The 14,131-nt window shown below is 43.5% G+C and overlaps 1 protein-coding gene across 3 annotated transcripts in view; it reads left to right on the forward strand.

Moving 5' to 3' along the window:
- LOC106579115 (protein spire homolog 1) overlaps nucleotides 1-14,131 on the forward strand; it is a 61,273-nt gene that overhangs the window by 4,526 nt on the left and 42,616 nt on the right. For all 3 annotated transcript variants that reach the window (XM_045701890.1, XM_045701887.1, XM_045701891.1), the window contains exon 2: nucleotides 3,329-3,357. In XM_045701890.1, coding sequence (XP_045557846.1) covers nucleotides 3,329-3,357 — 29 coding nt within the window. The remainder of the gene's footprint in view (nucleotides 1-3,328; nucleotides 3,358-14,131) is intronic.

Here is a 14,131-nt window from a genome sequence, read left to right on the forward strand (position 1 = left end):
TGGGCTAAAGTTCAAGGGGTCTCCCCCAAGGCATATCAGCCATCCCAGCTGTGTTCAGAGACAGACAGACAGACAGACAGACAGACAGACAGACAGACAGACAGACAGACAGACAGACAGACAGACAGACAGACAGACAGACAGACAGACAAACTGTGAGAGAGCATTCTTCCAACCAATTTGTCACTGACCCACCAACCCTGTCCCTATTCCCACAGACCAAATAGTAGCTACTCTCAAAATGTAGCTACTCTTATTCAATTTCCCAAGTTTGCTGATCTTACCCAGATTGATAGCATTTATCATAATGTTTACTGTGTCCTCACTGTTGTTTAGATTGTCACAATGTAGCTCTGTGATGAGAGAGAGAGAGAGAGAGAGGTGGAAAGGGAAAGTGATTTCCTCCTCTCTCTGTGTGTCTGAGGCCTTGTATTGATCATCTTCCAGGTCTCTGTATCAGATTTCTTTCCCTAATTGATGAAGCCAGTTTGTGTGAGAATATCAGGATTTGTCCGTTGTCTGTTTCCTACATGGCAGTAACAAAAGCAAGTTGTTTTGTCTTTGAGTGTCAAAATAAGCCTGGTTCCTCTAGGTTTCTTCCTAGGTTCCCGCCTTTCTAGGGAGTTTTTCCTAGCCACTGTGCTTCTTTCTGCATCTGCATTGCTTCCTCTTTGGGGTTTTAGGCTGGGTATCTGTATAGCACTTTGTGGCAACTGCTGATGTAAAACGGCTTTATAAAATCAATTGGATTGAAAATAAGGACCATTGGTTTAGTCACAGATTCAAGAACATTGGTTGTGAGTAGGTCTGTTGGTTTGTTGACGTCCTGAAATATTAGACCTCGATCTTGTTTTTTCTCATCAATGAATGGGGCAGTCACAAACAAATGATTTGAACATGTTGTTTTGCAGGATGTTAAAATAGAGTTTGTCATTGTGTATGTGAAGAGGGTCATCAAAAAAGAATCTGATTGGTCACGTTATTGAAGTTAATAAACATTTCATGACGATGACATGGTGGCTTGGAGGAACATTTAGGCCTAACCCAAAGGCTTCTTGAATGAAGTGCATTGATTCATTTTAGCTGTGTGTTTGCAGGCAAAGGCAGAGACGGGGCCAGTGACTGACTGGCAGAGGTAGAGGTAGAGGCCGAGGCAGTGACAGAGACTGACTGGCAGAGGTAGAAGCAGAGGCAGTGAGAGAGACTGACTGGCAGAGGCAGGGAGAGAGACAGAGACAGGGTGTCATCAGTAGTCACATGCCACCAACCAAGTGGTGAGAATGAACTGCTGCTTTCATTGACTGTGACCCAGTTGTCTTAAAGACACATTCCTATATCTTCTTCTTCTTCTTCTTCTTCTTCTTCTTCTTCTTCTTCTTCTTCTTCTTCTTCTTCCATGGACCCTGTTTTTTCTGGTCAGGTTTATGGTCCTATAAAGAATCCTGGCCCTATTATCTACTGTGCTACAGCATATAGGCAAGGTTAGCCCTCATGGTAGTCAATCTATGTTATAATGCACTTGTGTTGTACTTTACCTACTTTGCTCAAGATGGTGGTTCTGCCTCACTTGATTAAACAGCTTTCATTTTATGACGGTTTGATAATAACAACCTTGTTTGACTGAGCAGATAATCTTCATGGCTGATGGCCAGTTAGTGACTCCATCATGGAGTCACCGGAGCCTTTGTTGCTCGTCGACTTTCTGACTCGGGCTGATCGGCGTTTGAGTTCCCAGAGAGTTGCCATGGCAACTGCAGTCAGCAGCCCAGGGATGGTTCATGTGCGAGACCTAAATGCATACAGTCGTGGCCAAACGTTTTGAGAATGACACAAATATTAATTTCCACAAAGTTTGCTGCTTCAGTGTCTTTTGATATTTTTGTCAGATGTTACTATGGAATACTGAAGTGTAATTACAAGCATTTCATAAGTGTCAAAGGCTTTTATTGACAATTACATGAAGTTGATGCAAAGATTCAATATTTGCAGTGTTGACCCTTCTATTTCAAGACCTCTGCAATCCGCCCTGGCATGCTATCAATTAACTTCTGGGCCACATCCTGACTGATGGCAGCCCATTCTTGCATAATCAATGCTTGGAGTTTGTCTGAATTTGTGGGTTTTTGTTTGTCCACCCGCCTCTTGAGGATTGACCACAAGTTCTCAATGGGATTAAGGTCTGGGGAGTTTCCTGGCCATGGACCCAAAATATCAACGTTTTGTTCCCCGAGCCACTTAGTTATCACTTTTGCCTTATGGCAAGGTGCTCCATCATGCTGGAAAAGGCATTGTTCGTCACCAAACTGTTCCTGGATGTTTGGGAGAAGTTGCTCTCGGAGGATGTGTTGGTACCATTCTTTACTCATGGCTGTGTTCTTAGGCAAAATTGTGAGTGAGCCCACTCCCTTGGCTGAGAAGCAACCCCACACATGAATGGTCTCAGGATGCTTTACTGTTGGCATGACACAGGACTGATGGTAGTGCTCACCTTGTCTGCTCAGTACAAGCTTTTTTCCGGATGCCCCAAACAATCGGAAAGGGGATTCATCAGAGAAAATGACTTTACCCCAGTCCTCAGCAGTCCAATCCCTGTACCTTTTGCAGAATATCAGTGTGTCAGTGATGTTTTTCCTGGAGAGAAGTGGCTTCTTTGCCTCCCTTCTTGACACCAGGCCATCCTCCAAAAGTCTTCGCCTCACTGTGCGTACAGATGCACTCACACCTGCCTGCTGCCATTCCTGCAGACTTTGAAAATTCATATTTGTGTCATTCTCAAAACATTTGGCCATGACTGTACAGTATTTCAGAACATATTAGGCCCAGTTGAAATCAATAATACAGATATAGGGGGAAAACACACTGCAGGTTCAATAAGAATGTTCAGGCTGAATCGGGGGTGTTATCCTGTTAACCATTTTAAAACTGACACCTCACATGCTGTTTCCTCTGCAGACAATGTCATATTGGACTATCGACACATAAATACATCTGTCTTTCAGATACAGTGTACGGAAACATTCTGAGTGACCCAGCGGCATGATTTTCTAATTTAATTGACCTGCAATTGATTGAATTGTGGCCTCTGTTTTAGTTACAGTAAAGGTTTAGCATAAACAATACATGCCTCTCTTTTGACATAAAAGGCTGTGTTGGTTGGTCCAGTTGTTAACATCTTATTGTAGCTCCGAGAGTTCATCATGTTTGCATAAGCCCTTCTCAGTCACAAATAGTTTCACATCCAGTTCATAACTAAGCCAATGTATTTTAAGATGCTTTGCTTTAGTCATAAATTCCCTGTTGATCACAACTTTCCTCTTTGTCTCCACAGGTAAATCCATCCCAGCCACATCAACAGAGGTGAGTGGCATGTCTCTGACTTCCTTGTTTCTGGGAAGATATCTGTAATAATACGAAAAAAAGATGTTGAGCAGGAGGACAGACAGTGTTCCAATGGAATTTTTCTGGCGTAACCGGGCCTGCAACAGTCACAGTAGTGGATGGATACTATCTGTACAAGCATAGGGTGTGTTAATCCTGCTTGATGACATGCCTGACACTCAACCTGCTGCCAGGGACATTGTGCTGGTGGTTTTACTAGTACTTTACCACACTGTCTGTGCAGTGCACACCTCATTCACAGCATCTAGCTCAGTGGTTAGACTAGAGAGAATGGATATGACCACACCTACACTATGTGTAACATGGGACTGTCATTGACAGTGAGGCAATTTCAAATACAAGAACATCAGAAAAGATATATACCATAACACCTAGAACAAAATCCTGACAGGAGCGATGATGGAGTCTATTTGGAGATCAGTGATAGATAGACCTACACTACAGACTCTCTAGGCTCTCAGCTGGTCTGACTGACTGACTGGCGAAATGAATGTCACCATGCGAGCTCTCCCCATTGATGTTGGCTCTGGGTGACATCTAAAGGGCTAATTAGAGCGCTACATTGTAATTACCTTCCCTGCAACCTCTTCTCAGCCTCTTCCTCCAGCTGATATGGTGATGGGAATAGTCCATTCAATACAATTTTATTTATCCTCTCAGGGGCAAACAGCAGTGCTGTTCAAGTAGTCTCGCGCACAGCCTGGGGAGGAGGTTACTGCTCAAGAGGAGCAATAGCTATTGTTCTCTGTGTATCATCATCATTACCACGAGGCTAGTAGTATTAGAGCATATGATATGAGGAAACTTTCTCCCATCAATGTCCTACATGACTGCAGTTTACTCTGTGTCTTGCATGTATTCAGGGCAGGCTAAATGTATTGTTGAACACCAATAATCTGTTTTCAGTGGGGTGGAACTTTGGGAGTCCTGGAGTAGTGTGGGATTGCCTGGTAATGGATCTCTGGTAGCAGGTGTAGAGAGAATAGAACACACACACTGAGTCTCTCTCTCTCTCCCTCTCTCCCTCTCCCCTCTCTCCCCTCTCTCCCTCTCTCTGCGACTGTGAGTGAGAATGTGCAGTGAATCTGCGTCAACAAAATCCCTACTAAGCTGCTTTATGGCAGAGATGGGTTCTCCTAGTGCAGTCAGTCAGTGTCTGATGTGATGTGTGAGAGCCTGGCGGAGGAAAAGAAAATACTGGAAAGTTTATCCTCATTCCAACGCCCTCTTCTGACTGTCACCACATCACTGCAGATCCAGCAGTCGTATTATATTACAGCTCCTGTGTGTGTGTGTGTGTGTGTGTGTGTGTGTGTGTGTGTGTGTGTGTGTGTGTGTGTGTGTGTGTGTGTGTGTGTGTGTGTGTGTGTGTGTGTGTGTGTGTGTGTGTGTGTGTGTGTGTGTGTGTGTGTGTGTGTGGACAATTTAGTTCAGAAACATTGGTCGTGATTGGACACCACTTCCCCAACACTGTCACTGACATGATTCAATCTCTATGCTGCTGCCTGACACTGAACTATATGAAACCTGTGTTGTTGTGGCACAATCTACTACCATGAAGACAGACAGACAGACAGACAGACAGACAGACAGACAGACAGACAGACAGACAGACAGACAGACAGACAGACAGACAGACAGACAGACAGACAGACAGACAGACAGACAGACAGACAGACAGACAGACAGACAGACAGACAGACAGACAGACAGACAGACAGACAGACAGACAGACAGACAGACAGAGACAGCTGAGCCACTTCCCCTTGGTCCAGACACTGAGAGTACAGTGGAGGTACAGTAGAACCACATACATGTAGCAGATGATAAGTAGGTATCCCACAGTGCCGTGACGTCACCCTCCATGAGAACTAAAATAAAGTTGCTCACAGGCCAACTCAAATCAGGATTTTGGCTAGCTAGCAGATAGCACGCTGCTTTGTGTGTAGATTAGTGTTAGTCATGGGTTCACTTCCCTGGTGTTCAGTTCAGGGGTAGAACACGTCACATAATGGGGGAACAACCCCTGTGTGACTCCTGAAAAATGCTAGTCTTCTTGGTAACACTACTGTTGACGCCTTCAGCGTTTCTCAAACCCTTCTGGTCTCGTGATCTTGCTACTCTTACCGCTTCTTACTGCTTCTTACTGCTTCTTACCGCTTCTTACTGCTTCTTACTGCTTCTTACTGCTTCTTACTGCTGGGTTATGTTTCATACTTTCATTATGTCCCAGGCAGGCTGGTCCTCTCTTCTCTGTTATAATTCAACTGTTCAGGGAGGGGGATTTTTAAGAGTAAGCCTTTGAAGTTTGGAGGAGGACGATTATGGCAGTAAACATAGTAATAACTAGTCAGACAGCATGGTGTTTAATGTAAACAAGAACTCTATTGGAAATAGTCTGGCTGGACTGATTAACTACACGATCAAAGGAAAAGCTGTCTTCTCTGATCAGCTTCTGAATAGTATAATTGAATATTTTGTCCCAAAAAATATGAACATTCCCATTCATTCCATCTTGAAACTAGTTTGATGGGTTTAGTTTAATGTGTGTTAAAGTGGGTGTGTGGTTGCACGCCGGGGGATCAGGGGGCGTGTCGGTCGAACCCTCAGGCGGAGCAGAACGTCAGTCATATGATTCAGAGGTCATGTGGTTGAGCACAACGTCTCTCCTCTTGCCTTCTCTCAAATCACCGCTTTGGCTGTAAAGCAAGGCCCTCTACTTTACCTATAAACTCTGTTATGAAATGATCATGAAAACTATTCTAAAACCCTTATCTGATGATATTAAAGAACATCAAAGGGTTTCCTGCCTTCCCTCCTCTGCTATCAATCCCTTCTCTTTTTTGTTGTCGATACATTTAGTCATTACGTTTTTTTCCCAGTTTTCATATTTCATATTTCAAGTTATTACACATTTCAGGATTTACTATTTCAGATTGCTTCATACAGTTACATGCACATACATTTAAAATAGGTCAGAGGGTCAGGTACATTCAAGGTCATGGACATTTTGACATTGTTCAAAGCCAGTGCTTCTCACTCCTGGTCCCGGGGACCCAAAGGGGTGCACATTCCCACTATCCACCCCCTATACACCCACTCCCAATGAGAGGCTTGATTGCCCCAGGCCCAGAACCTAGAAACACAGCTCAAAGGTATATAGACAGGTATGGTCACAGATTCTCAGCAGGGCCAGGCCAGCGACACACAATGGAGGAAAATCAGATATTTAAAAATAAATAATAACAATAAAAGCAACATTAATCCGTTGTTGACTGCCTCAAACCAAGTTCAGACATTAGGGGTGAAGTCATTCATCAATTATGTATTGAATAGATTGATTTCTTGCAAAGGAGATACTTATCAGTTGTGTAACCGATGTGAAATGGCTAGTTAGTTAGCGGTGGTGCGCGCTAATAGCGTTTCAATCAGTGACGTCACTCGCTCTGAGACCTGAAGTGGTTGTTCCCCTTGCGTTGCAAGGGCCGCGGCTTTTGTGGCACGATGGGTAACGATGCTTCGTGGGTGTCAGTTGTTGATGTGGGCAAGGGTCCCTGGTTTGAGCCCGGGTTGGGGCGAAGAGAGGGACGGAACCTACACTGTTACAGTTGCACAATTGAATGCATTCAACCGAAATGTGTCTTCCCCTCTCTGAATCAGAGAGGTGCGGGGGGCTGCCCTAATCAACGTCCACGTCATCGGCACCCGGGGGGTACTTGTTGTTTGGAGGTTAACTGCCTTGTTCAAGGGCAGAATATAATATTTTTCCAACTTGCCGGCTCGAGGATTCGAATCAGCGACCTTTCGGTTACTGGCTCAATGCTCTTGCAGTTCTCTATCCAATGACAACCCTATAAAACGATCACATTGTGAGAGATGGAGGCAGGTCTTCTGATGTCCTTCAAAGGCTCCATTGTTTAGGCAGCCCCCTTCATGTGAGGTTGTGTGCTTTTTATTAAATCTTATTTCAGAAAGTCTGGAAGATGGCCCTCTCTGATTTCTCTCCCTAAGGAAGAAGATACATTTTTTATGTAAGGTAAGCGTTCAGTTTTTGGGTTAAAACTACTGTAATTAAGAGGAGAGGGGAGGGGTGGAGAGTAGATGAGAGGAGAGAAGAGAAGAGATGAACAGAGGAGAACAGAAGAGAACAGAGGAGAGGAGAGCTAACTAGATGACATAATCCCAACCGTAATCAGCCGAGGTAGCAGTTCACTTCAGAGCTCTGCTGGTGGCTGGCAGTTTTTTCTGTGTCTGACGTCACCTGCAGTGTTTCTCCTGTCTTTACAAAGTAGTGCACTACATAGGGAATAGTGTGCTATTTGGGACATATCCTACTGCCTCTTGGTAACATTTACGCAAATACAGGTGGACAAAATAACACATGGATCAGTTATAGGTGTTGAAGCATTTTTACAATGGGTCACATTATGTGATGATGAAAAGTTTTAGTATTACTGTTGATACACTACATGGCCAAAAGTATATGGACACCCCTTCAAATGAGTGGATTCAGTTATTTTAGCCACACATGTTGCTGACAGGTGTATAAAATCGAGCACACAGCCATGCAATCGCCATAGACAGACATTGGCAGTAGAATGGCCCGTACTGAAGAGCTCAGTGACTTTCACCGTGGCGCTGTCATAAGATGCCACTTTTCCAACATGCTCCGTTCAACTGTAAGTGCTGTTATTGTGAAATGGAAACTGACAGAACGGGACCGCCGAGTGCTGAAGCGAGTAGCACGTAAAAATGATCTGTCCTCGGTTGCAACACTCATTATCGAGTTCCAAACTGCCTCTGGAAGCAACGTCAGCACAAGAAGTGTTTGTGGGGAGCTTCATGAAATGGGTTTCCATGGCAGAGCAGCCACACACAAGCCTAAGATCTCCATGCGCAGTGCCAAGCTCCATATTAATGCCCATAATTTTGGAATGAGATGTTTGACGAGCAGGTGTCCACATACTTTTGGCCATGTAGTGTATCTCTTGTAACCCAGAACCCAATATTATGTGCTGTGCCTAGGTACTATGTTAGATTTTTTGTAACATTCTATTAGGAGAGACTACTGTTGATGGTATGTAAAAACCACTCAGACCAGAAACACATGGTCTGACAGTGGCTTCCTGTTAGGTTGCTGCCAGCCAAAGGACTTCATGTTTACTGGGGCTGCTGTGCAGTCTGATTTATTTCCTGTGACAGGACTAATGAGGAGGTATAATTGCAAACTCTTCATTCCCCAAATTTATAATTTTCTCCAATCGTTTAATGATCTAAAACCTGTTAGCGCTGATTCTAACTAATATTAAAGATCTGGCCCTGCACTGGAGTACCATGTAGGCTACTACACGTGGTCAGCGTCTGAAATGGCACCCTATAGTGCACTACTCTCTACCACTCTCTGGCAAAAAGTAGTGCCAGAGCGTAGGGATTGGAAGTAGGGTGCCATTTCATATTTGCACTTGGTCACACACCCCTGTAGTGTCGGATTAGGGTTGCAAAACTAGTAAACTACCAGTAATTTACCAAAGTTACCGGAATCTTTGGTATCTTGTCTTTGCTATATCTTTGGTACCAAAGTTACCAGTTTGACACAAATATTTATAACAAAAAGATATTGACATAGTAAAATAAACAAGTGTTAAAAAGATTTATAAGGATATTTCATGCTGAAACTCTCATATTAAACACCATTGGTATTATATTTAGAATAATGTTTTATAGCTTTGTCATTCTATTTTTTTAAATCTTAAAATCATCTTATTTGATTATTTTATATTTTACATGTGATACTTGTGTTATTTTTAATAAAAATTGTAATTTAATTTGTTGTTTATTTTTTTAGCAAATACTTTCTTACTTCCTTTTTAAAAAATGCTGCATTTTTGGTTAAGGGCTTGTAAGTAGTAAGCATTTCACGGTAAGGTTGTATTCGGCACATGTGGCAAATAAAATGTAGAAAGCCACCCAGGTCATAGACTGTTCTCTCTGCTCTGCACGGCAAGCGGTACCGGAGCGCCATGTCTAGGTCCAAAAGGCATGTATTCAGGGCAAGTATTCAGTAAACTACCCCCCAAGCCATAAGACTCCTGAACATCTAATCAAATGGCTACACAGACTATTTGCATTCTACGCTGCTGCTGCTACTCTCTGTTATTATCACTTTAATAACTCTACCTACATGTACATGTTACCTCAATTACCTTGACTAACCGGTGCCCCGCACATTGACTCTATACCGCTACCCCCTGTATATAGCGTCGCTATTGTTATTTTACTGCTGCTCTTTAATTATTTGTTACCTTTATTTCTTACTTTTTTTAGGTATTTTCTTAGAACTGAATTGTTAGTTAAGGGCTTGTAAGTAAGCATTTCACTGTAAGGTCTACACCTGTTCTATTCGGCGCATGTGACAAATACAATTTGATTTGATTTGATATAATTACAGATGCCTGTGGTAATCTGAAGTATCCAAAATGGCCACTAGATGTCTTGTGATAACTTACATAAAATCCTTGAAAGTTACCAATATTCTGGTATTTTACTGGTAAACTTTGAAAGTTTCCAGTAATATAACCTCCAATGAAGGCTGCTGAGGGGAGCCAATGTGTTTGTATATGATACCATTCCACCTATTCCGCTCCTGTCATTACCACGAGCCTGTCCTCCCCAATTAAGGTGCCACCAACCCCCTGTCATACCCTCCTTTTGCAACCCTATGAAGGACTCCTTCCCAACTTTCCTTGTTGTGAGGCAAACTTAGTGACCTATCACAGCCTTCTGAGAGAGGGCAATGGAACTGTCAGCCGTGTCCCAAATAACATCACATTTAGGGCACTACATAGGAGATAGGGTGCCATTTGGAATGCAAAGTTAATTCTCAGAGGCCAGTGGAGCAGAGACAAGCTGAGAACAACCTATCATGAGGAGTGTTTTTACTCCCTCACTCTCCTGTCAGAACTCTGGGCTTGATATGGGAAGACAAGGTTAAATGTTCCTTTCCCAACTGGAGTGGTTTGTTAAGCCTTCAGTTATTCATTGTTTATACCTGAGGTCTTGTACTATGAAATGTGATCTTGAATGTAGTAAGTCCCACTGACCATGACCACTCCATGGTTTAATTAATGGTTTATATTGTTGTTTTTTTATTACCATTTTCATTATTTTATTTCATTTAGTCCTGCGTGTTGGAGCTCGAAGCCTAAGATTTTCACTGTGCCCTGCAATCACACCTGCAACCCTGTGACTATTAAACATTCTGAATCTGAATCTGAAGACAACTTGACACCTTGACACGAAATGCTAGTTTACACAGGTAAACTGAAACCAGGCGTTATGGCAGTGGGTTATGTAAAATCAAAATCCATTGTCCCACAGAAATCATTGTAGCCCTCCTCAAGAATCAAAAGTAAGAGATGGAATGGGATTTGGCCCTGAATGTGAACCATATTAGTGTCTTTGTATGAGGCTGAATGATGCTGAGCCAGCAGTCTTATGACTATGGAAGATTAGTATTTGTGGTTGTTGATGCACAAGAGTGGCCATGTTGACATAACTGCTAGCCTCAAACAGTCACATTGCTACTGAAAAGGTACATATTTCATATAGGCCGAGCAGGTAGCTGTTTAAAATTGACAATAATGATCTATTCAATTCTAGTCACAATCATTGGTATTCATTCACTTTCAGATTGTGTAAAGGAAACAGGTTGAGCCCATTGCAGAGGTCTCAGCAGAGGCTTGAGGGATAAGTCTCCATGGTCAAAAAAGGTGTTAAAGGGGCAGTGCAGTTAAAAATGGGATTTCTTGTTTTTTTAAATTATATTTCCATACATTTCAACACGTCCATGTTGAAATAACACTGAAATTGTGAAAAAATGATTATAATGTATTTTTGTGTAGGAGCATTTCAAGGGCCAAAAGAGGGTCAGGAAAATAAATGATGAAAAAAAAAGATATATATATATTAAATAAAAATATATATTAAATAAACACACACAGTGATATAAATGACATTCAGTGATTTGAAAATAAATGACAAAGACTGCATAGGGGCTTTAATGACAGAAAGCTGCACAGAGGCATCCTAACACAGTGGTTCTATCTATCTGGTCTATTTAAAACCTCTAACCTTGGTAGGGTGTGGTACGTTAAGATATTCATGTTGACCTCAGAAGGGTGTGTTTCTGGTATGGTATTTACAGGGAAAGGCTGGATTGTGTGTAAAGAAAACATGCATGCGTGTGACAGAACCATTCTTTGCCCCGTGATCAGCTGACTCTCTCTCTCTTTCGCTCTCTTTCTCTCGTCATCTCTGTGACAGCCATGTGAGGAACGCAGGCAGTCTGTTTGATGTTGTTTTACCTGCTCATGGCTGCGCTTCACTGCACAGTTAAAATCCACACCCACTCCCTCCACCCCATTCCTTCCTCCTTCCATTCCTTCACTTAGTTTAGTCCCAAGTCTGTGAAGAAAGGAGAGTGATGAATCATTAGAACAGTCATGTTTGTGTTGGCTTTCCTCCTGACTGAGGGAATAAATAGCCCTTATTGGTGTTAAAACCACCCTGTCTCCTACCTACTTAAACCATGCTATAGCTATCAATTAACACGCTGCTCAGATTCTGGGGTTGTCTATGTAGAGCTGGAATCAATCAAATCTGCACAGTCAATGTTTAGGCATCTACCTACAATTTAGGCTACCTCCCATTCATACGTCTTTTTCTGAAAACCGGAAGGATTTAACTGTTAGTCATTATTGTCCATGCTCTAGAAGTTTCCTTACATGTTTATTAGGTGCATCATTCTTCTGAGGGATTCTTCTCAGTGTTCTGATTCCTTTGTTCTGTCTTCGCTCTCCAGACTGGATGCAATGCATAGTTCATACTTTGACCTTCGACTAGCAAGGAACAATATCAAACACACCTCAACAATAAAGGCTTGAAGTTTCTCTTTCCTTACCTTGGCTTGCCTAGTGTCTGTCGGGCCTATCAGAGCTAGGTTCACTTTGGTTTGTTCTACAATGCAGTCTGGATGAAAGCTGCTTAGACAAGTGTTTATAGGCGGACTTTAGTATTTTGGATGTGAGAGTGACTGGTCTCATAGCACAGGGGAGAGATGGTGTTGTTGTGTGTCTCTGGCGGGGTGTGTAACAGCAGAGAGTGGAGAGTGAGGTGGGGTGTAACATCAGAGGGGAGGAGGGAAGAGCAGGGCAGGGTGGAGTGTAGCCAGACAAAGAGGGCTTATCCTTGTCAGGGTGCAGAGGTCCCCAGGTTCCCACTGAGCCAGGGTAGTGTTCTGTGTTCTAGAGGAGGTCAGGACAGATCCACTCACATGAATCCTCCTGGATGACTATTGATCTGAACAGGGTCCTGTGACCTTGCCCATGAAGTCTGATCTACAAAAACACACCAAACCCCTCCCTCTTTTCTCTTACTTTCTTGCTCTCTTTTTCTCTGTCTTCCTTTCTCTCACTTCATTTTCTTTCCTTGTCTCGCCCTCCCTATTTCTATCTATCTTTATTACCATATAATGATAAAGCAAAAATAGTTTTTTTTACATTTTTGCAAATGTCCCTCCATCGCTTTTACTCTCCCCTCCCATCCCCCCTTCTCTTCACTTTCTCAATCTCTCCTTCACTCGCTCTCTCTCTCCCCCTCTTTCTCTTTTTCTCTCTCTCCTTTCTCACTGTTCATCAGTAGCATTCAAGTTTGCAGTGTAATCCGGTGTGATTTCTCAGTCAGTCTTTTGTCTCGGGCTTGGCACGCTAGGCCAGCTCTGGCCTCATTCTCCAGATTCACCTGATTAACAAAGGGAAGCCACTTCACTGCATTCACTGGGACTGCTAACATCTTTCTCACACGCCTACTAGATTTGGACTTAAGCAGTGCTTTCCTGGACATCGGGAGGTCCAGGAATAAAAAGTGAGCGTGAGAGAGGGGTGACATGGGGAGCTCTGAGGAACGCATGAGAAAATAAATTACCTTTGCGTAGTGACATAGAGCAGTACATTTACATTTACATTTAAGTCATTTAGCAGACGCTCTTATCCAGAGCGACTTACAAATTGGTGCATTCACCTTATGATATCCAGTGGAACAACCACTTTACAATAGTGCATCTAAATCTTTTAAGGGGGGGTTAGAAGGATTACTTTATCCTATCCTAGGTATTCCTTAAAGAGGTGGGGTTTCAGGTGTCTCCGGAAGGTGGTGATTGACTCCGCTGTCCTGGCGTCGTGAGGGAGCTTGTTCCACCATTGGGGTGCCAGAGCAGCGAACAGTTTTGACTGGGCTGAGCGGGAACTGTGCTTCCTCAGAGGTAGGGGGGCCAGCAGGCCAGAGGTGGATGAACGCAGTGCCCTTGTTTGGGTGTAGGGCCTGATCAGAGCCTGAAGGTATGGAGGTGCCGTTCCCTTCACAGCTCCGTAGGCAATCACCATGGTCTTGTAGCGGATGCGAGCATCAACTGGAAGCCAGTGGAGAGAGCGGAGGAGCGGGGTGACGTGAGAGAACTTGGGAAGGTTGAACACCAGACGGGCTGCGGCGTTCTGGATGAGTTGTAGGGGTTTAATGGCACTGGCAGGGAGCCCAGCCAACAGCGAGTTGCAGTAATCCAGACGGGAGATGACAAGTGCCTGGATTAGGACCTGCGCCGCTTCCTGTGTGAGGCAGGGTCGTACTCTGCGAATGTTGTAGAGCATGAACCTACAGGATCGGGTCACCGCCTTGATGT

Source organism: Salmo salar, chromosome ssa02 (genome assembly GCF_905237065.1).
Source record: "Salmo salar chromosome ssa02, Ssal_v3.1, whole genome shotgun sequence".
In the NCBI taxonomy this organism is placed as follows: Eukaryota; Metazoa; Chordata; class Actinopteri; order Salmoniformes; family Salmonidae; genus Salmo; species Salmo salar.